At 40.0% G+C, this 23,348-nt stretch overlaps 1 protein-coding gene across 2 annotated transcripts in view; it reads right to left on the reverse strand.

Moving 5' to 3' along the window:
- Positions 1 to 397: 397 nt before the first annotated feature.
- The window catches only part of Cdh17 (cadherin 17), a 65,478-nt gene continuing 42,527 nt past the window's right edge, over positions 398 to 23,348 (reverse strand). Inside the window, exons 5-12 of one of the 2 annotated variants that reach the window (XM_058585618.1) lie at positions 22,507 to 22,583; positions 20,395 to 20,586; positions 14,558 to 14,802; positions 10,731 to 10,861; positions 8,383 to 8,622; positions 3,492 to 3,608; positions 3,245 to 3,358; positions 398 to 1,689 (exon numbers count right to left, since the gene is read on the reverse strand). In XM_058585618.1, the coding sequence (XP_058441601.1) occupies positions 1,589 to 1,689; positions 3,245 to 3,358; positions 3,492 to 3,608; positions 8,383 to 8,622; positions 10,731 to 10,861; positions 14,558 to 14,802; positions 20,395 to 20,586; positions 22,507 to 22,583 (1,217 nt within the window). In that variant the 3' untranslated portion in view covers positions 398 to 1,588. The remainder of the gene's footprint in view (positions 1,690 to 3,244; positions 3,359 to 3,491; positions 3,609 to 8,382; positions 8,623 to 10,730; positions 10,862 to 14,557; positions 14,803 to 20,394; positions 20,587 to 22,506; positions 22,584 to 23,348) is intronic. The other variant, XM_046464765.2, reaches the window with a different exon arrangement.

Below are 23,348 nucleotides of genomic sequence, written 5' to 3' on the forward strand. Positions count from 1 at the left end.
AGAGAGAACATTACCCATCGTGAGAACTATCAATGATCCCCATATGAAGACAGATAACTCATTTGAGAGGCACCATGTATCTTATACAAGAAACTGGTACTGAGGTTTCAAAAACTTAGGTATTTCATTTCATTTTTGTGCCTTTAAAAAAACTAATAGATCACAAAGAAGATAATTTGTGACAAATTAGTCCTTGGTCTGCTTCCCCCAACTGCTTAGGAGCATGGTTGAGTTGTTCTTTGTTCCACCTCCGAGAACTGTTAACTATGTTGAATGCTCCCAGGCTTCACACCAAGAGCCCCACAACAGCTCCGGACCTTGAAATGCCCAACAAAGTTCTCATTTAAAATTCTAAAGTTCTAGTGTACTTTCCAGGAACACCTCAATCCCTGACCATAGGAGCAGGAGGGACTCTGTCGCTTTTATTATCCCATAGATACTTGCTCTTAGATTGTTGAAATTGCCTCCTATGTAGAAGTAAACAGCTATTTGTTATCCAGGCTTCAACAAATAAAGAAATAAGCCAAGAGATTGGGGAAACAAAACGAGCCACTCAACGTTTATTCTTGATTTGTCACCAGTTCCATGCTTCAGTATTTTTTCCACATATTAAATATATAATAACTAAAACTATTAATATACAAATAAAAACATGTGCAGTGCTGGGCACTGTGGCACATGCATGTAATCCCAGTGGCTTGGGAGACAGACGGGAGGATTGCAAGTTCAAAGCCAGCCTCAGTAACAGTGAGGTGCTAAGCAACTCAGTGAGACCCTGTCTCTAAATTAATACAAAAAAAGGGGCACTCAACCACTGAGCTACATCCCCAGCCCTAAAGTTCAATCCCCAGTACCCACCCCCCCCCAAAAAAAAAAAAACATGTGCAGCATGTAAGCATGTTAGGAAATGAGTAAACCTGGGTAGTTGTGGTTCCTGTACCCAGGTTTATGAAATTGGCCCTTATAGAAACAGGGCAACTGTGTTGGGTACCTTCTGAGGTTCTATGCCATTCCTAAGCTGGAGGTTGTCCATCAAAGAGTAGAATCAGCCACATTGGGTTCAAGGTGGTTAGTAAGTAACAGTTTCTGTTCATAACAAGAGCCAGGGATGCTCTTTTATTTTTTTTTCTTGGGTCCTCTTTGTTCTTTTGTTTGACAAATGTTCTCAATTCAGTACTATACCCCAGGAGATACGGACAAAGGGGGCACAAGATGGAATCAGAGAAAGCTTAAATGGAATCCAGAAAGTTCTGTGGAAGACAGCTGATAATCTCCTTAACGAAGCAAAAATGTACAGAATATCTAATCATCTCATCCTAAGGGGAAAACACATTTTTGGTTTGGGTTAAGTAGCTAGGTTTTTTTTTCTTTTGGCAGAGGGGAAAAAAAGTCATGGGAAATGGAAAAAAATCTCTAAGGTCTATAGCACATGAAATATCTAAGTAGTAAAATATTAAATGGCAAGAGGGAATATCTGTAAAATTATATATATATATATATATTAGATAGTACACATGTGGATGAAAAGATTGAACAATAGTCATTGTAAGAGCACTTGGTATATAAACTCGAACATTCCTTTTCAAATTCAGCTTCTCAGAGGCTGGACTTCAGTTTTCTGAGCATTTTCAACATTATCTTTGCCTTTATCATTCTTCATGCGGATAAACACAACTGCTAAAATTATACCTAAAAGAGAAAACCCAGGGTCAAATAGATGGAATCTTCAGATGAAAAGTAGAATCTTCTTAGGAAAAAGTGACTCACACAGCTTCATTTTTGTTTGTGCTTCAACAATGTTTCGTTGTCCTAGTGAACAAGGGATTCTAGACATTGGCTTTCTTGGATAAGTAATCACTTGATATTAGTGTTTATCAAGTTCCCAGTCATATCTAACCTGCTGGCTTTCACTGGCCCTCTATGAGGGACTATAGCCCAATGTCCTACACTCCTGCGTGGATAAGCTTCTAACAGCATTCCTGAACTTTGTACATATTCAAATAGTCCTCCTCCATCAAAACAACCACAGAGCTGTTCTGAGCTACTTGCCCACTCACAGCCTACTTTTATTGTGTCTACACAAAATATACATTTTCTTTGACACCCTCCTTGTAGTTCCAGCCTAAGGAACTATTAAGGGACCTTAAGTAGACTGCCTAAGCTTTCTGGTTTCTCCCATCTCTGAACTCCTACAAAATTACATTGTACACCTTAGCACACATGTTGCTACTATGAAAAGAAAAAAAAACAAAGTAAAAAGAATACTCACAATAATCTCCATTCCCCTCTTTATTAGAGAAAGTATGTGAAACTGTATTAACCCCTTCAGTCAGGTGCACGTGTGGTGAGGGTAACAACTGAAAATGGTAATTACAATAGTAGGCGCTGAGTTGTTGCCAAAGAGCGAGCCAAGGCAATGATGCAGTGGAGCTATTTTGGGTCATAAAGAATCAGGGTCCAGTCGTGAAAATATACAGAGGGCAGTTTTGTCGCATTCCAGGCATGTCAGCACCTCCAGTGGAAAGCTAATGTCTACCTATTCCAATAATGGCAGAGACTCTACCTCTGCGTCCCCCCAACCCTGGCCCAAGCATGCTATGACACCCATAGCTGGGCACTGCAATGACATTTTTTTCTTTCGTCATGAACTCTGGGTAACTAGCCTTAGAATATAATAATTTATGCTTTAAAGCTTGATAGGGTTTGGAGCTTTATGTCCCTCAGGGGTTCATGGTGCTATGGGGAGGTGGTGAGATCTTTGAATTAGGGTCTTGTGGAAGAAAGGTCTTCAAATCCTTCAGGGAATGCCCTCAACGAGGACCATGGAACCCCAGCCCTTTCCTCCTCTCTCATTTGTCCCCTGCTATGAAGTGAACAGCTTGGCTCTGCCACACACTTCTGCCACCACATGTTCCCTCCCCATGGACTCAAAAGCAAGAGGTCAATCAATTATGGATTGGAACCTCTGAAACTGAACCAAATAAATCTTTTTACTGTGTCAAATCCTGGAGATAATAACTTATTGTTAAGCTGACACAAAGCCTCTTATATTCCCAAACTAAAAAGACAGTGATATGTATAGGGTTACTTAAAGCAATCTCTCCAAACCAATAAAGTTTGATGTGGTTGGTTGGAGATCTCCGACTTGTGCCTAGCTTGCCATGTGAGCATCCACCCAAGCAATCCACCAAGGCAGTCACTGAGAAGAACTTGTGTTTCTGAGGCCTAGAGAAGCTGTACTCACCAATGACTAGAAGGGTTGTCAGGAGTATACCAACTGCCATAGCTACAGTGGGCCTCCCTTCCTGTGTATCTACTGGCCGGAAACAACTTCCTTCCACGCATGGGCAGAAAGTAACTGAAAAAAACAGAACATTATTTGGTAGGATTAAATTGCAAGTACATGGTGCAAATTCTATAAAGGAATTTTTGACTTTGAACTGCTCATGTTGACAGATAATATCTTAAGTTGCCTGCAGTAAAATACCCACCTGGTAAGAAGACAGTCCCTTCCAAGGGTGGCCGACCCTCATCATTAATGCTGATGGCGATTTTATAAAGTCTTTCTTCAAAGTTTGTGTGCTTGGTGGAGAGTCTGGCATGAGTACCTGTCAACACAGGGGAAAAGTGAATGAATGACATGAAAACACAACTTCTCGATCCCTGGCTCACCAAGAATAGAACTCAGCTTTGTATTGTATACAAAGTTGGGAAGTGGTTAGAGATAAGTTAAATTACCCAAAGCCATCACCTACATCCTTTGAGTGTGTTGTCTCATAATGCTGAATGGTTAAAGCATCCTTTAAGTTCTCAATTCATGATTTCTAGGTAGAAACAAATACAATTCTTTCTAGTAGTTGGCTCTATAAGCGTTGCCCTAAACACTCAAGTAGCAAATATTAAGTGACACACGGGGTTAGATTCCTGTGAGCTGTCAGTCACAACATTTTAATCAAGTGATGAACATATTAGTGTGTTTCCTGCCTGTTTCTGGCTAATATCTTACTTAACATATACTGTTGACTCATTAACATTGAGCTCAAAGCCAGCAGTGTCACAACCCCCACCTGAAGGCAGCTTATCTACCATGTGTGCCTTCTCTCTAAGGTACATCACAGCCTTCTTTTACTTGGAACACTAGTTGGCCCTTCACTCTGCTTTAGAGCCATTTAAATAACAAAATCCCCAAGGAAGAGCAGAAACATTCCCCAAACAAGGCTCTAAGTAGGTTGCTAAAGAACATTTGCCAAGAGTGTGAGCAAAATCCAGAGGCCAAGCATCACCTTGTTCATCCTCGGCTGGGAGTATGCATTGTGCACTCTGCAGGGGTCCGTGAATGCAAAAGCCTTTATTAAGTATTGGTTTGGGGGTTATAAATCTTAGCTAGACAATGATTTGTAAATATATAACCTATAAGTAATGAGAATTGATGTCTACAGCATGGTGTGTAGAGAGTACGGAGGAGGGAACATCTGTAGAACTGATCCTGAGTTTCTAACCTGCTCCTCCTAAGCTCTGTGACACTGGCGAGTCATAGCATTAATAGCCCTGAGAATCTCTTCAAGTCCTGAAATAAGGGGATGTTATCTCCTCGTTCAGAGTACTTCCCTTTTCCATTCTTTTAGTTACTTTGCATTCTTAATGTTCTATAAGACTCACATTTCTAGAGACAGTTTTGATCTTGTTGCAACTCCCTATTCATATACATGCCTAGAAATTTTCCAGAGTTTGGTGAAAGACTTTTAGATTTCAAATTTCAAAATTATTTTGGCATACACTTTCATTTCTAGAAAAGATGGAATAACTGGGATCAGATTTAGCCAGATAGATGGCAAAAGAACAAATTATGAAACCATAGTTTCAAAGACATTGGCTTTTAGACAACAAAGGACAACCATCCCTGAAAAATAGATGATGTAAGTCCTACCATTGCCTCTAGCTTACTACTTTAAAAGGTCCAGGCGTGACCTTGAATTGAGGCAATGGAGCTGAATAAGGAGATGGATATTAAGGCAACTGGAGTTCACAGAAGCAAGTACCTGGGAGACAGCACCTGTGTACGTACTAAAGTCCTTAACCAAGTATTGGTCAGACTGTATACATAAGGTAGCTCCATAAGACTGGGGAAAGAACCCCCTAATAGAACAATTAGAACAATGTTTGTCAACTCCCAAGAACCAAAAACCTCATAATTCAAGGGGCATCAGATAGAGTTCACAGAAGGGTTTTGCTTCAGACATTTGGAAAAATTAGCTCTAAAATAGATCATTGCCCTTGTCCTGCCTAACCAAACAAAATTGTTTAAAACTGATGCTTTCATGTTGTTTTAAAACACTTTCCAAGTAACTGAAGCTTAAGATATTTATGGGAATATAAAAACATTCAGCATCCAAATAACTTAATAAAAAAAATGAGACATCCAAGAACAGAAAAATGAGAAAGCAAGATGTCAAAACCGACCCAGAAATGGCACATCATGAGAACGGTGGACAAGACAAGTTACTGTGGTCATATTCTCTTTAGGAAGCTAGAAGAAAGGTTGAGAATGTTATATATAGACATGAAGACCCAAATTAGAGATTAAAAACTAAACAGTTTGAGATTTTCTGAAAAAAAGATGAAATTAACATCAAATTGGGAAAAAAAATCAATGAATTTAAAGTTGCATAAGCTATTAACTTTTTGGTTTGTCTCCATTTTTAACAGGGTATCAGTGAGCTCTGATGGACTTCAAGTGGCTTAAATACATGTATTGATTGCATTTCTGAAGAGGAAGAAGGCAAAAAAATATTAAAAATATTAAATAATGAGTAATATATTTCCAATTCTGATGAAAACTCTAAGCCCTTATTCCAGAAAATCGGTAAACCTCAGGAACAAGAAAAATAAATAAAATTACACCATGGCAGGTAATCAAGTTGCTTTAAAGGAAAACGGTCTCAAATTTTTAAAGTAGCTCAACCATATGTTCTCCAGTCATGATAGAATTAAATGAGAACCAGAAAGATGTATAAAATATTCTCTAAATATTTGGAAACTAAACACAGGTCACAGAAGAAGTCTAAAGAAAAACTCTTGAACTAATGAAAATCAATACAGAGTATATAAAACTTTGCAGAATGCAGCTAAAATAAATTTATAGCACAAAATGCCTGATAAAAATTTTCTAATTGCTGCAGCTTCTACATTAATACAATAAGAACAAAATTAAGAATAAAATTAAACACAATATAAGAAATAAGACCTAAACAATCAAATACAAAACTGATGAAATCAAAAGCTGGTTCTTCAAGTGTTTGAAGCACTAAGTAAGCCTTACAGAAGTTGCAGTTGTCATTAAGAGTTCATCAAATGCTCTAGATTTCATAATTTTATGGGTATTTTCTACCTTAATGTATGTGGTAGCAATACATTTATTTACCAAATGCATGATCCACAGAGAGGTTATACTGAAAGAAAAATAAAATGGTTCAAAAAAAAAACAAAAAAAAACAAAAAAGCTGGTTCTTTGAAAATGACAATAAAATTAAATTTCTAGCTAGATTTATCAGGAAAAAACTTCTAATGTCAGAATGAATGACATCACTACAAATCTGCAGATAGTAAGATAATAAAATATGAATAACTGTATACCAACCCATTAGACAAGTCAAACATAATACATTATTTGAAAGATGTAAAAAAAAGCTCAACCAAAAAGAAATTGAATTTGTCATTAAAATGTCTTCTTCACTAGTTAAGTCCTCTCAAGTTTTAAAGAAAAACTAATACCAATATGAATCAGTGGTTAAGAACCCCTGGGTTTAATCACAGTTTAAAAAAAAAAAATGTGGACAGGAAGAAAAGTGTCCGTTCCAGACAACAAAACTTTCTAGGTAGAAAGATCTATGGAACCTGAAAAATAAATCAGCAAAGTTATAGGATATAAAATCAAAATCCAAAAATCAATTTTATTCCTGTATTTTAGAAATATGAATATTAAAATACTACTTAAAAGAGCATCAAAAATATGAAATAGGGGAAATTTTTCAAGAACTATACACTGAAATCTAAAACTTGCTAAGAGAAATTAATGGAGAACTAAATAACATGGCAACATATGCCTTGTTCCCAAACTAGAAGACTCGCCAAAGTCCCATAGATTCAGTACAGTCCAATCACAATCTCTGCAGGCTTCTCTCAGTAGAAATGGACACACTACATCCTGACATCTACATAGAAATGCAAACCAGTTAGAAGAGATTACACAATTTTGAAAAAGGATAGTGGGAAAATTATTCTACCTAATCTCAAGTCTTATAGAGCCATGGTAATCAAGATAGACACAGATCAATGAAACAAAGGAAAGTTCTGAAACAGATCCATATATATACGCCCACTCAATTTTTGCCAAAGTTGCCAACATAGTCCAGTGTGGGAAAAGTACAGTTTTTAAATGGTGTTAGCTCTAATAAAAATATGCCTTGATCTTTACCACATTCTATATAAAAACAGATGAATTATAGAGATGCATGAAAGCTAACTATAAAATTCAAAGGAAGAAGACAGTGAAAAATTTTAGTGACCTTGGAATTGGCAAAATTTTTTCAACATTAGAAAAATTATACCAAGTAAATCAATAAATCATTTAAAAAGCTTTAAAATCTTAAAACACTGCTGTAAGAAGAAAATGCCATTTCCTGGGAGAAAATATTTATAAAAGATCTATGCTGGAAAATGAAATTATATTATATACAAATTACATTATACTGTATGCATGTATGAAAATGAATCCCACTACTGTGTATAATTATAAGGCACCAATAAGTTTTATATATATATATATTTTTTTTTTTTTTCAAATAGTAACTTCTGGAAGTGGAGAGCGACTCACAATTTTAAATATCGGACAAAGCACATGCATCTATTACATGTATTTTTAAATGCCTACAATTCAACAATAGAAGCCAATTTTTAAAAAAAATGGAAACAATATCTGACCACAAACTTCACCACCACAGTTAAATCAGCTCACAAAAAGATGCTTTACTCATTAGACATAACGGAAATATAAATTAAAATCTTTTAAGATGCTACTCTACACTCATTAGAATGGCTAAAATTAAACTGAGCATAGCAAGTGTTAGGGAGAACTCTGGATCACGCTCATACATCAATGGGAATACAAAATGTTAATTTGGGACACAGTTTGACAATTTCTCAACTGACTTAGCCATTCCATTCCTTGCTATTTAACCAAGAAAAAAAATGAAAGGACATATCCCTACAAAATACTTGTGCATAAATGTTTCTTTCTGGAACATGGAAGCAGATCTGTGTTGAGGCAAAAACTTCATTTCATCATCTATCAATGTTTTCCTCAATAGAGTTTTGACAACTCACCGTTGATTTTGGAAACTTCCCAATCATTTTTTAAGTTTTCACTGCCAAGGGCAAATGTAAACTGGGGACCCCGAAATGACTGCTGGTCATCATCAGTGGCCTCAAAAATGACACTTCCAGGTGCAGTGAGAGGATGGCAGATAAACAGGCCCGTGTAGTCCTTGACGAGCCGTGGGGGGTTGTCATTCACGTCCATGAGAGTCAGGTGGAAATTCGATGTGGACTTCAAAGATGACCCACCTAAGAAATTTAATTATTGGAATATGGTATCAGCATGCTCATTTTCTTCTCAGTAACAAAGAATATTTCTTTTTTTAAAAGGCATTTTTTAATGTCTAATGAGGTGTAGAAAGAAACTTTTAGTAATAAAACCAAGCTTTTGATTCTAAAAGTTCTGTGCTGAATGTCACATTTCAAAATATTTTTTAAAAAAAAAACAAACTATATATTTACAGGTGAGAAGACTGAGGTTCAGAAGTTGTGTGGCCTACCCAAGCTCACACAGCTAGTGAGTGGTAGAAAGGCTTCCGATCCAGGAGTCTAATGCCCACAGCCTTCATGACTCCTTACCACTACTTAGGCATAAAAGTCCAGTTTTCTAAGCCTCAGTTCTTCCGCTGAGAAACATGTAGCTTTGTGAGAATCTCACATGTGCGTGAATGTTCTAGAACATAGAAAAGTCTGCACAAATATTTATCATGCTATAGAGATGAAAAACATGTCCTTTGCTGCATGGCCAGTTGGTAGCTGTGTGATCTTGGTTAAGTTTTTTAATTTCTCAGTGCATTGGTCTCCTTGGCCATGAAACGTGGTCCGCTGTGTTACATGAGGAGTAAGTTGTTATGCTAAGTGCGTGGAAAGGGACAATGGGTGCAATGTAAACATGGATCATCTTTTCCCTGCCATCAAACAAGATTCCAGAGTTTCCCTCTGCTTCAGTTCCAGTAAGCCCTGTTTTCTTGCCCCTTCTCTGATTCCAGGAAAGCCTGTTTTCTAGCTTCTCAACTGTCTTCTACACCCTGGCTGCTCTGCACCAGAGAAAAATTCCCTGGTGTTCTTGAAGTCATTTTGTCTGTTTACTTTGTTTCAGTGCCAACAACTGAAAATGGAACGGGGTTTTGGACTGTGGTCTTGAATCCTGAGACTTATAAAATGTGAGAAGCCCTTCGAACACATAGAAGTGAAGTGTTGATCCCCAGGGCATGACGTAGGGGAGCATGAGGCATAGGAGCTCCGCCAGAAACTTCCTGCTGATTAACGGGGAGCTTTTAAATCAAGAGTTAAATGTATACAATGTGATAGTGGAATGCACTCAACCTGAGGCGAGGGACAGGGCCCGTCCACTCACACGTTCGTTCCAAAGTTGGCACTCAGTTCTGCATCTCTGCCTGCTTCAGTTTAACTTGATTGCTGTGATTTTCTTCTTAATCTTTTCACCTATGTGGTCCATTTCTATGATTCCCTTCTCTGTTCCCCATTCCAGCCTCCAAACTCAAGCTTCACATTTTTAAAAATGTATTTACGGTCTAAAGCTATATTTAGTAGTAATTTGTTCAATTCTCTTTTTTTGGTAAGCAACATTGATATCTCTACTAGCTAATTACAGCATCTGATCTGCATAATTCCTACTGTACATTGGAAAAATTCATTTAAATGCACAGAAACTCCAGTTTTAGTCACCAGCCTTATCACTCACAAATATACTATTTCTGTTTACTTTCATCTTACTCTTGAAAAATCCCCTAGAATTCAACATTCAGAACCAGTGGGCAACACCTATCAACCACAATTGAATTAAATGGATGCAAAGATCATGTAGAGATGGCTCAAGCATCCTGAGCATATCTGTGCAATAGTCTTCTTTCAAAAGTTCACCCTGTTTCATCACAACAGATACCCTGGCCTCCCCCAACCTACTGAAGCAGAATCTCCAAAGGTGGACTTCTGGCTCTCTATTGCCAAGCTTGCCTGGTAATTCTGATGCATATCAAAGCAGAAAGAATTCCATAAAACATTAGAAGCAGAATTTCACGAAGGGTAAAACCTGAGGAGCTACAATGTAAGCCTCAAGGACAAGTCAGAGGACCACTGGTCTGACTTGGCTCCCAGGAGACATCTACAACTCCTACTTTGGAGCCCCCAAAGAGAGAGCAACATCCCTGAAGCCCGGCCAGCCTTCAGGGACACAGCTTGTTTCTGCCTTTAACAAAACCAGAGAGAGGGGAGTGTTCCTACACTTTGTCCCCTTCTAGTTGTTCCAGTATGGTGAGTTTCTCACTCTTTTCAGTTTTATTGCTCATTTCTATTGATGCATCCCGCCCCCCCCCCACCCGATTTATTTTGCTTACCTACTTCAGTGGCCACGACTTGTACCTGATACACACTTTCTGCTTCCCTGTCCAGCGGAGCCACACTAAAGATCTCACCAGTGACGGGGTCAATTTTAAGCCAACCTCTTGTGTCGCCGCTCAGTGAATATCTTCATAAAATGAACAGAGCAGAAAGCCGCATGACTATGCGTCAAAAGAAAGTTTGCACACTGCCACACTATGTCTACATTACTACTAGTATATTTACACCATTAAAAGACTATCTCATCTTTTCAATTGCAATATCACATCTTTCAAAGGATTTGCTCATCCTTGCAAAGTGGCGTTTGCTTTTTTGGAAAGGTCTAGTTGCAAGTGTGGTAAGAACATTTTATACATTCCTGGTAATCAAAGAACACAAGTTAAAGCAACCTGGAAGCAGATTTTAAAATCTCTCAGCAAATTGCCCCCTCTAAGGAAACCAGAGCACCCAGTGATGGAGACATTGGGTAAAATGGGTAGATAATCATAGACTGCTGGTGACACCATGAATCTCTCATTCAAGAAACATCAGTTGAGAACTTACCATCAGGCAGCACACCAACAGAGGGTTTATGCCAGTGGAGGAGGCTGACATAGAAACAGGTAATTACCAAAAAGTGTGGTAAATACAATGGAAGGGGTCCACTGGCATCTCAGGAAAATTTATGGCAATCTGAGAAGTCTTCTCTGAAGGTGATGTTAAGACAGGCAAGAAGGGTGCTTCAAGCAGGACAGGTTGCACAAGCTAGAGCAGAGAGGCCAAGGATAGCTTGCTGTGTGAGACGCAACAGCAGTGCTGGAATACACACTGAAGCAGGGGATGGAAAGACATGAGGCCACAGATTTGAAGGTTGTCCCAGAGGGAGGGGAGGGCGACCATCCTATGGTGGTAAGTGGAAATGGAACCCATTGGGAGAGGTATGAAAGACGAATGTGCGAGATAAGCCCCGAATCACAGGAAGACCAATGAGTACAACACATCAAATCCATAGAGATGTGCATATATTTAGACCAAATACGCTCTCTCTCCTGGAACATTTACCTAAACCTGTGATAGAAGTTAAAAAAATTAAATGCTCACATATATTCAAAATATTTTCTATGATGAAAAATGCTGAAAACAGCCAACTTGTCCAGGAATAAAAAAATGATCAAAATTCTGCTTAAATTTTTCCCTTTTAAGTATACTGTATATGCCAACCACAGTTACATGGGTGCTGAACAAGAAATCCTCTGTATTTGGATTTCACTGTGAAAGAAGTGAGAACTTTTCTGAGGGCTTGGAAAGAGGAGTTGGGTGATTTGGCTTGCTTTTTAAAAAAAATTATTAGGTATGCATGATATTATATATATAAAATGTCAAAATTTATTCTAATGTATACATATATTATGGATTATAATTTCTCATTCTTCTGGTTGTACATGATGTAGCATTACATTAGTCGTGTAATCATATAGGCAAATAGGAGAGTAACTTCCTATTCATTCTACTATCTTTCCTATTCCCATACCCCCTTCATTCCCCTTTCTCTAATCAAAAGTACTTCTATTCTTCCCTATTCTCCCCCTTACTGTGAAGTAGCATCCCCATATCAGAGATAACATTCAGCCTTTGTTTTTGGGGGGGATTGGCTTATTTCACTTAGCATGATATTCTCCAGCTCCATCCATTTACTAGCAAATGCCATAATTTCATTTTTGTTTAAGGCTAGATAATATTCCATTGTGTATTTATGCCACATTTTCTTTATCCATTCATCTGTGGAAGGGCACCTAGGTTTGTTCTGTCTTTTAGCTATTGTGAATTGAGCTGCTATAAATATTGATGAGGGTGTGTCACTGTAGTATGCCAATTTTAAGTCCTTTGCATATAAACCAACAATAAATGCTGGTGAGGATGCGGGGAACAAAGTACACTCATACACTGCTGGTGGAACTGCAAATTGGTACAACCACTATGGAAATCAGTATGGAGACTCTCCAGAAAACTTGGAATGGCTTGCTTTCTTTAAAAGCTCACTGTGACTGCAGAACAGTACAGGGGATGGTAGGAGCAAGGGTGGCTTCAGAGCTGAGAGGTCAGTGGCTTAGTACATGTCGGAGGGAGTGAGAATCATTAGGATTCTGGGTATATTTCAACAAAAGAATCTATTACATTTTCTGATGGATTCTAAAATGTATGGAGCTGGAGAATTAAATTATCCAAGCCAAAACTTGAGGCATCCCTAATTCTTTACTTATTACCTGCATCTGAACGGACTGATCATTCCTAAGATACTCTTTTCATTTGTCCTTCAGGACCACGTCTTGCCCAGTCTCCCTCACTGACCTCAACTACCCAACTGCAACTTCCTGGTATGTAGATGCTTTCCCTGATCCATCAGAGAAATGTTCTTAGTTGTTTTAGTTTTCTCCCCCTTAAAAACTAAAATTTTTGTTCACTCGTTTTGGACCAACGATTTTTATAGCATTTTCAGGAAGGAGGTAGAAGCATTTGTTATAAATTATACAGCCATGATGTATTGTCTAAATTTTTCTCCCCAGCATAATCTGTGACTGATAGTATAGCATAGATACTGTGCTTTATATCTAGTAGAACCTGTTTCTTTCTCTCTTTACAAAACTGGAGAAGTAGAGTGTAAAACAGCAGATGCTAACTTTTCTCCTAGCTTTGGTTTGAGTTTGTCCCCCAAGGGTTCATGTATTGGGAGGTAGGGTCTTTGGTCAGTGGGGCAGAGTGAGAGATCCTTGGGTCAACTGGCTAGTGCCCTCAGAAGGGATTGTGTAACCCCGTCTGTCCAGCTTCCTACCAGGCAATATAATGTCTTCCCCTCGCACAGGCTCCTGCTGTGATATCAGCCATGAGGCTCTCAGCAAAGCCTAGCCAATGCTGGTGCCATGCCCTTGAACCTTCCAAACTATAAAGTTAGCCTGCCTCAGGTATTTGGTTATGGTAATAAAAAATGGACTAATGTAGGCCATGACTGATAATCCAAAAAGATCTTAAAATTCATTCTAAATACCTAAAGGACAGCTCAACGGAATGAATGATTACCCTCAGAAATTTAGAGAAACATGGGAAATTGTCATTTATAACCACATGCATATCAGTTAAGTCACACTAGTGGCAAAACCAATATTTGTTATGCTCTAGCTACAGAAAATGTCATACAGTAGAAGCAAAAGATCCACGTTCAAGACCTCTCCATATGCTTAACTGTACGATATTAAAGACTATACCATTTAGTTATATATATATATGTACATATCTTGAGCAAATGATCACTGCACATTTTTAAGGCAAATCCATATGAGTCCTATTCCACTTTTAAAAAAATGACTGAGCACTGCTAAGATGGAAATTTTTAACACATTTTGTTTAGCTACCTCACCTTGAGCATTGGCTCCTCCATGGGTGGGGTATGGAATGCGTTTTGCTGCCTAGACAAGGTCTCTAGAAAGCCTAAGAATGTAAGCGTCCTGCAACCAGAAGATTCTCTTAACTACCTACAGTGGCCTTATCTGTTTAGTTGGGCTTTTGCTTCCTTCTATTTCAGGCTGGAACCTCTTCCCAGCCTCTGTGACTGGCTTAGACACGGGGCCTGGCTCTGGCTCACCCAGTGTGTAGGAGGTGAAGTTCACGCCTTCCACTCACCAGCCCTTGGCTGGAGCCAAACCTGTTGTTGCCTGGTCAAGGCCACAGATCTGCCTCTGGCTGCTGGGTCAGGAGACAGCCCTGGAGCCAGTGCAACTTCCCCTCCCTCCTCATCCCCTTTGGCTGTGGTTGCCCCAGGCCACAAGGCCTACCCAGCCCTATTTTGTACCTGATGTTCAGACCCTCAGGATCCCTGGCAGTCACGTTGCCCACTTTAGTGTTAATGGCAACATCCTCTCTGACTTTTGCTTGGAATACATCCTGGGAAAATACGGGTGCTTCATTCACATCTGTTAAAATAAGCTTGAACGAGGCAAAAGAGCTCGCGTTGTACGTCACACCAGATACAAGAGGCTCAGGGTTTTCTGCTTTGAACACAATGTTGGAGAAGGCTGCCGTTTCAAAATCAAGAGGCTGGAGAGAGAGAAAAAAGAGGGGTTATATTCCATACCTTACAAGGATCATTCCCTCTAAACCTTTAAAAATCTCATACAGAGTAGTAGTTCTTCAATCCAGCATCAGTTGTTCTGCCTCTCAGAATAGTAGAACCATGAAAAAGTCTTACCTGCAGAGTTTCCAATATGCTAACGTGCATTGTGACTTTCCTCAAAGGCACTCGGCCCTGGGAGACTCCATTCATTCACCAGAAACTTATTCATTTTCTCAAGACAGTTCTCAGAGGATGGTTTGTAAAATGCTACAGAGATTCCTACTTTGTATGGAGAAATCTTTCCAGGTGACCTCAGGACCCAAGTTCCCAAATAAAAGACTTTAAACTCAGGGAGGATGGGAAAAGAGAGCAGGTAAAATAAATAAATAGATGATTTGCTGTCTTTCCAGGCCGTACCGGATGCGACCAGGAACGGAAATCAAGAAACCAGTTTCAGTTTAGGATGAAGAAGAATTTAGCAGGTAGGATTACCAATAATAGAAAGAGCTGCAAATGGTAAGTTCCCAGCTCTGGAAGTTTCCAGGCACAGGCTTAACAACATGTGGCAGTTAGCACAGAAGAGAAAAAAGAAAATTATCATATAAGCATATAGTTCTATGGGACCTGTATGGTCTCTCTCAAAGCAGGGTCTCCAAGAACCTATAGGGGAATTCTCCTGCCAAGTATAGACAACCCCAGCTGAGGCCTTCTTAACTAGGCTACAGTGGTGGCTGAACCCTCTTGGAACTAAAATCTAAATATTTTTCTGTAATGTATATGTCTTTTTTGGTGAGGAGGAACTTTATGATTCTCAAAGGGACCCCAAAGTATGAAGGAACCAATGACCAACAGATCTATCTTGGGTAATGGAAACTGCACTACACTATTCACTTTTCCAAGATTTCTTGATGAACTGACCTTAAAAACTAAAATTAAAATTAAGGTTTAACACGTGCAATATCTTTTCATGAAGAGAAAAACTGAAGTGGGATGGCACTGGCCAGCTGCCCTTCCAAACAACTGAAGCTATTCTTCCCCTCCACCAGGGTTTGGCTCAATGGTGTCCTCCTCATGTCTTCCCTGATTATTACCCTCTAACTGTACCTAAACCAGGATTCTAATGGTTAGTGAGGATCCAAAAACACTAAACAGTTTTCTAAGAGGAAGAATTATGTTCCTCCTCACCTCCCACCTCATCCCTGACATGCAGTAGCTGTAGTATGTTGGTCAGGATATGCAGTGAGAAGAAAGGTTTGGGGCTTGAGGGCTCCAGTGGAAAGGAGACTCTGGAGGCCACTCCTTCCTTCTAGAAGCCCTTCTCCCCATGCACAACTATGCCTTAGTTTAGGGCAATGAGAAGACTGTCTTGTGAAAGAGGAAGAATTATGTAACTCATAGTCATTTGAGATAGAAAAAGCACTGACATTTTTTTAAATGATATAAAATTCTATAAGCCAGCCAGGGTGTGAAAGGGGTTGTTCCTAGAAATAAGCACCTACTATCTGCAAAGAATGGCCCCTTGATGACCTCTTGATCACTGCACATATCCGGTGGGACCCTCACTTAGAGGCTCATGATCTCCCCATCTCAGGGCATGATGCTAATGGTATCCAACTGAAATATAGCCCTGGTAGATGCAGAAGGAAGGTCCCAAAGTCAAGACTAAAGGACAAAAATAGATGGGACTTGAGATTCATCAACCACCCTACCATGTGGGCTAAGGACACACTCTTTGTTCCTTATGGGTACAGTCAAGCCCAGTCTCAGGCAGGTGGCAGAGGAGGCCTGTCCATCCTCACCACCCAATGGATCTTCAATCTCCCAACTGGCTTTTCCATACTATCTCTATAGTCCAAGAGGCAAAGGGATAAAGAAATGAGAAAGTATTTCTGCAAGTGGGAAGCAGCCAGTTACCAGAATAGAATGTGTGAGACTGAGAGGAGACAGAGATGGCTGTGTACATCAAGGCAAAGAGCTGGGCCTTTGATTGTCAAGGTCAGATTCCCATCTTAGAAAGATGGCTCTAGGAGCAATTGCATGAGGGCTGGGTTCAAACCAGGGAATGGACAAGAGTCAGGAGACAGTATCAGTGCCCCTTATACATTTAAGGAATGGGAGGGACTAATGACAAAGGAGCAGCCTGACACTGGCTATTCCATCTGCTTTACTTCCACACTTGAATAACGCCCAACCAAATCTGCCAGGGAAAGAATTAGAAATGAAAGGTACTAAATTAGCAAATGATAATTCAGCAAAGCGAAATCAGGGCCAAGTCTCATCAAGCCACACTATGGCCTTTCATGACAGGGGGTGTGCGGCAAAGTCACGTTAAGAGACCATCACAGCCTTTTGGGATGCACCCATCAGGTAAACTAAAACACCTGCTCCTGTCACAATGTGCCTGAGGGGTCAAGCCAGTGATTTAGATGCAACATGGAAAAAAAGGGCTGAGGAAGAAGAGCCGAGATGGGGGATATTTAACATTTTCACCCAAGGCGGGAGATGAGAAAGCGGGCACATTAGGTGACACTGGAACTGGTTAAAAAAATAGTCATGAATCAAGAATTCAAAAGTACCAGCCACAATGGAGCAGGGACAAAATTTGCATTTAAAAATTCAAAGCAAAACCCTGAGTTTCAAGGAAGGGGGTCCCAGAAGAGGTATGATGACCCAGGCAGGGCTCAAAGAAATGTCCTTCCTGATCAACACCTGCTTAGCCCCAGAGCCATGAATCTCTGCAACTTGCTTAATCTGAAGAATCACTTGGGGCATTGTCAAAACTCTTGGTTTCCAGGCTTTCCCTGGAGAGGCTGAAGCAGCAGTCCCTGGCATGCCATTCGACTCTTAAATCAGGCAAGTTTGGTCCCCTTAGGCAAGAGGGAAAGCACACCTGTCAACAGGTTCCCAGCTCTATTCAATCAGAATTAAGGTAGTGCCAGACATTTATATAGTTGGCTACATGCAGGATGCTGTGTGAAAAGCTCTATATGTATTTTCACACTTCATTCTACAATATCCTTATGAGACGGTGCTACCATTTTACCCATTTTTATAGAATGGAAAACTAGAGGACTGCAAGGTTACATCATTTGGTCAAGGTCACAAGTGGCAATGCCAGGCCTTGCAGAAATCACTTCCTGAGAGGACTCAGAAGCCTAGGCCAAATTCCCAGCTCTGCCATTATGGGGAAGCCTGTGAACTTGTCTATATAACAGGGCTTACTCCTGCCTCCTTCCATCAGGAGCAGTGTGAGAAGTACAGGGGACAGGATCCTTCATGAAGGAAAATGATGGAAGTTGTCAGGCATGAGTTCCTCAGTGAAATTTCCTTGTAATTCAGAGAAGAAAAATCTCCCCCAGGATAGAGCTCTCTAGGGATTAAGGGAAGATAGTGACCTTCCCACCTTTAATTCAGATAATAGAATTCTGCCTCTGATAGGTTTCTTAATCATAATTCTGAGAACTGGGGACATCTCAGTGACACAATGTTTGTCTAGCATGTGTGTGCGTAGTGCCTTGATGGCTTCATAGAAACACAGAAATAAGACTAAGGCCTCCTTAAGAAACCACATTATGGAGTCTTTAATTTAAAACACTTTGGCAAAAACAGTAGGAACACCCATATTAGTCACTTTTTCTGCATTCTGTGGGCTGACATTTGGTGTCTCCCGGTCTAGAATCCACACCTGAGGGTTGGTTTTTACTCAGCATTGGAAACATCTTAATTTGAGGTCCATACCCCAGAGATAGCTACTACAGTCCTCCAGCTAGCACCACCTCAATCAGCACTGGAAGTCTTGTTAATTTGCAAAGTGATCTTACAAGAGATTTTCTTAGTGATACTTTTGCTATTAAAGATCCTTAGTCTGGCTGAGCATGGTAGCATATGCCTGTAATCCTAGCAACTCATGGGGCAGGAGGATCACAAGTTCAAGGCCAGCCTCAGCAATTCAGTGAAGTCCTAAGCAACTTGTTAAGGCCCTATGTTTTTTAAAAAAAAAAAAAAAAAAAAAAGTAAAAAGGACTGAGGATGTAAGCACCCATAGGTTCAATCCCTAGTACAAAAATAAAAATAATCCAAAATAAATTCTGAGTTTGGTTACAGAGACGCTCTCTCTCTTGGGACTGGGTCTGTAGCCCAATGGTAGAGCAAGTGCTCAACATATGAGGTCCTGGGTTCGATCCCTAGCACTGCCAAAAACTAAAAACAGCAACAAAAAAATTTCAAAGACTGCCTCTCTTGAATTTTGCCAACAGGTGCATACATCTTTGGCTGGCCCAGCAGCTTGTACTGAACAGTGTTCCAGGGCTCTAGTTCTAGATCTATTCTCAAGATCACCTTCCTTTGCATGGTCAGACAACTCCTACTGCCTGAGTACTGTTATCAGTGTCCAAAGGACAGAAAGCTTGGACTTCTGAGGCCCAAACCACAGGTTGAATAATTGTGATGTGACTGTTAGTTATATACAGGAAAGATTTCAAGTGCTCCTTCAGTTAAGCAAAATTTTTATTGAACTGCACTATATGCTAGGCAATATTCTAAACATTTGAAATACAACCACATACAGAATAAGGATGTTTGGTCAGAGGCCTGCTCTACTGTAATAAACCAGCTCATGTCAAGACTGCATGGGAGGCTACCAAAGCTCTCACCTACCACAAAAAAAATTGAGATTATCAACTTCTCCCTAGAAGTGTCCATTCACCAAAAGTAGCCAGATTAGCTTAGGTTGGTTCACAATAAGCCATCCTAAAAAATGCTGATAATGTGGGAATCATTCTTGTTGAGATGGGTAGGTCTCTATCTTCCCTTAGATCACTAGAGAGCACTGGTCCTGGGGGAGATAAAGCTGCCCTTGTCCTATATAAAAGAGGCACACCAACATGCTGCCTAGCCACCCACTCAGACACAGCCTTCTGCTTTCCTTCTGAGATTCTTTGTCTCCAAACAGAAGAAGAGAACGTAATGGCGTCTTTTTCAATGTCGGCCTTTCACAGAATGCTGGACTTCCACTAATCCAAACACAAACCTCTCTGCTGAAACCCAGTGCAGCCTTTGTCAGAGGAGGGACATATGACAACAATGTCATTGGCATTCTGAGATGCAGTCTCAGGCTTGATTCAGCTCTAGCGCTTTTCCCTCTTTGAAATAATTTCATAGAAAATGAACTGAAGCATTTAGTCTTTATTATTAACCTTAACTTGCAGTTTTCCTTTATTCTGGCTCAAAACTGTCCTCCAGAACCTTCCTTTACAGCCTCCAGCCCACTATACTGCAATCCTTCTGCAGTCAGCCACTCTTGCAGATTCTCCATTGCTGTACCTCTGGGCCTTTTTAATTATAAGTATTCTCTGTCTCCCCAAGGAAGGCCTTAAGTGTACTGGATGACAGAGTACTACTGACAAATGAGTCATCTTGTGAACCTGTCACGTAGACTAAGGAGAAGAGGAATAACTCTGCCAAGAGTCTACCACCATGCCTCAGAGGTCACTGCAAATGTGTCCCCTTTGCTGATGTCTTCACACAATCTTAAATTAATACACCAAAAAAGACAAATGCATTAAATGGCCATTTACCTTTTTGATTGTGACATATCCTCTATTGGTTTGGGGATCTGTGTCAACCCCCAGTCTTCCTTCACTGTCTCCTTGTATAATCCGATACAGGATTTTAGAACTTCCAGTAAATGGCTCATCAGCATCAGTGGCTTGAATGGTTAAAATGATGGTCCCAACCGCTGTGTCTTCAGAGAGAGTCACATTTCCATACTGTAGAGGAAACAAATAATGAGAATGTCCTTGGCCATCAAGCATAGTTGCCCAAGGGCAAACTTGTCCCCGATTTCAGAATGGACACAAGTCATAGTTTGTACTGACATTTACCAACCATGTTTTTCCTATTGATGAATATGTTGTGTTTGATTTTAACAGTCATATTCATGAACCAATACCCATGGTACAGAGTACATTTCAGAGACCCACTGGCAGGATTCCCAGACAGAATCTCACTCTGATATCCAATGTTGAATAACCGTCATGATATTTTAATAGCAATAATAAATAGCTACAATATATTGAGTACCTACAATGTGACAAGCACTCTGCATCTATTAATTTTGTTCATTAATTTATTTTAATGTATTTCATACATTATTTTAATTCTTAACCAAGGAGTAGAGCTTAAGAGCTTGAACTTGGGAGTCTACATACTGGGTAAACTTGCCATTTGTTAACTGAAGGACCTGAAGCAAATTACCTCCCTTGAGTGTCAATTTGATCATAAGTTTAATGGGGACAGTAATAGAATCTATGTCATGCTTGCTATAGGTATTAAGAAAGATAATAATGCATCTAAAGCCCCTGAATATCTGGTACATAAGTAGGGCTCGAAAAATGTAAGAAAGGGAGCTATGTTAGAAAGGTAGCTATGTTATCTCCCTTTGACAGAGGAGCAAAGGATTGGACAGGTTAAACCCACCCAGGATCACACAGCTAGTGAGTCCCAGAATCAGGATTCAAACCCCTGTGTCTCCAACTCCAAAGACGATGCTGTTAGTCACTGGTGTGAACCATTCCCCAAGTCCCTGAAACTTCCCCAGGTCATCTCTCCTGATCTTAAAGACGTAACTGGGAGGACCACCACAATGAAGGAAGCATATTCTCTCCCCATAGCCAATCTGCATTTCTAAGCTTTTGAGACATCCAGAGCAGAATTTTTACCTTCAATCTAAATATTGTCTAGATGAAATGCAGGGAAATCACAATATTGGGAAAGATAAAAATGCTCAAGAAATGGAGCCTGAGAAAAAAAAACCCGTTCTTTATTTTATACTTGCTTAACCTTGCCTCTTGTGGAGTTCAGTCATACCTCTTACCATTCCAACCCCCATCATACATCAATCCCCTTCTTTGTCACAGCCTTGTCCCTATTTTGATTTATGAACATCATGAGAAGGCTCTGGGCCACCTCATAACTGACTTCAAACATGACATAACAATCTAGCCAAATGGGTGTCTCTATCCTTCAAAATAAACAGACATTCCTTTGAAGGGAAGCAGTGGGAAAATCATCAGCAAATCTCATGCCTATATTAATGACAAAAAACAGTAATCTGCATTTTTCTTGATGTCTTATATTGAGCTTTTCTTTATGCCCAATTCTCTTCCTAACTCTTGCCAATATCTCGAGCACATCTTTTTCTTCCATTTAATCCAGACATTCAATTCTTCTTTCTCTTACCCAAATATTGCAAAGTGAGTTAAGTCAACAGTATTCCCAAAAATTAAATTTGACTCAAAAAACAAATTTTGGCTTGGTTGAGAATTACCAATAATCTACTAATTGTCCAGTACACACACACAAAATCTACAACAATAAACGGCAAACAACCACTCGATTCCTTTCAGTTTGACAAAGATTGTGGTTGTAGTTTTTAAGCAGCTCTTTGAATAAATGAGCTGTTGGCAGGAGTTGATAAACATTCGTTCCCAGATCCTGTAACAATGAATGTTATTGTTCCCTAAAGATTTTCACTAAAGATGGTGCCTGTGTTTATTACTGGTTCACTGACCAAGGCTACCTGTCAGGTCTGATATGTTCCTTAACTATAATCTGTGCTTCTATCCCAGAAGTCAGGATTTAGTAACATGGACAAAGCAAAGAAAAAACAAATGGTCTCAACTACTCACATCTGACTTTTCAAAGATGGGAATCTGATCATTGATATCAATGACATTGATTTGCACAAAACAGGAGGTCTTGAAACCTGAAAAATAGTCATATCACAGAAATTTTCATTGCATTAAATCATGCATTAAAATCAGAAACCTGTAAGGAAAAATTGGCAAGAGACGTGACAACCGTAGCCAAAATTTCACAACTGACATGCAATTTGTGTGGAAAGAGGATGGATGCTCTCTCTGTTCCCCACTTGCACCCTCAGGCATGGGAAGTGTGCGCTGAAGAAAAACCAAACAGAAGTTCTCCTGGGCTTTCCATCGCCCTCCACCTGCTCTCACCCTAGGGAAGGCTTGGCCCTGAGGAAGATGGTTTTTTCTGGGAAGAGCAGCCACCCTTTTCTGACTAGCGAAATATAAGCCGTCTTCAGTGTCCTGTGTAAAACTATCATTCCAGAAAGCCTTCTTGAGGCATCCCAGGAGTCGTCTTTCCTTCTTGAAGCAGTTCTGTCCTACATCAGCTCTGTCCCCTGGGATGGGAGATTCAAGGGCACCAACTCCCTCCCCTCTAAGTCAGGGAGAAAGTAGTACAATTATCCAAAGGAAGCTATGAGATAACTTGTGGAACCCTGAGGAAATGGCACAGGCTTTGAGGTGTGGAGCTGACAAGCCAAAGACCCCGTCAGACAGCAGGTAGATCCTAGATCCAAAATCATCATGCAGTGAAGGTGGGGATGGGATGCCCGAGGAGAGAGCCAGAAGGAGAAGCAAAATGACAGGTTCTTCCTAGGGGTTTCAATCCCAGCATACCATAATGGATAATGGTTAAGCCTCTGGTTCTTCGATCCCACTTA

The sequence above is a fragment of the Marmota monax genome, unplaced genomic scaffold (assembly GCF_021218885.2).
Source record: "Marmota monax isolate L192 unplaced genomic scaffold, Marmota_monax_Labrador192_F-V1.1 WCK01_AAM20220418_F8-fsc00003, whole genome shotgun sequence".
Lineage (NCBI taxonomy): Eukaryota > Metazoa > Chordata > Mammalia > Rodentia > Sciuridae > Marmota > Marmota monax.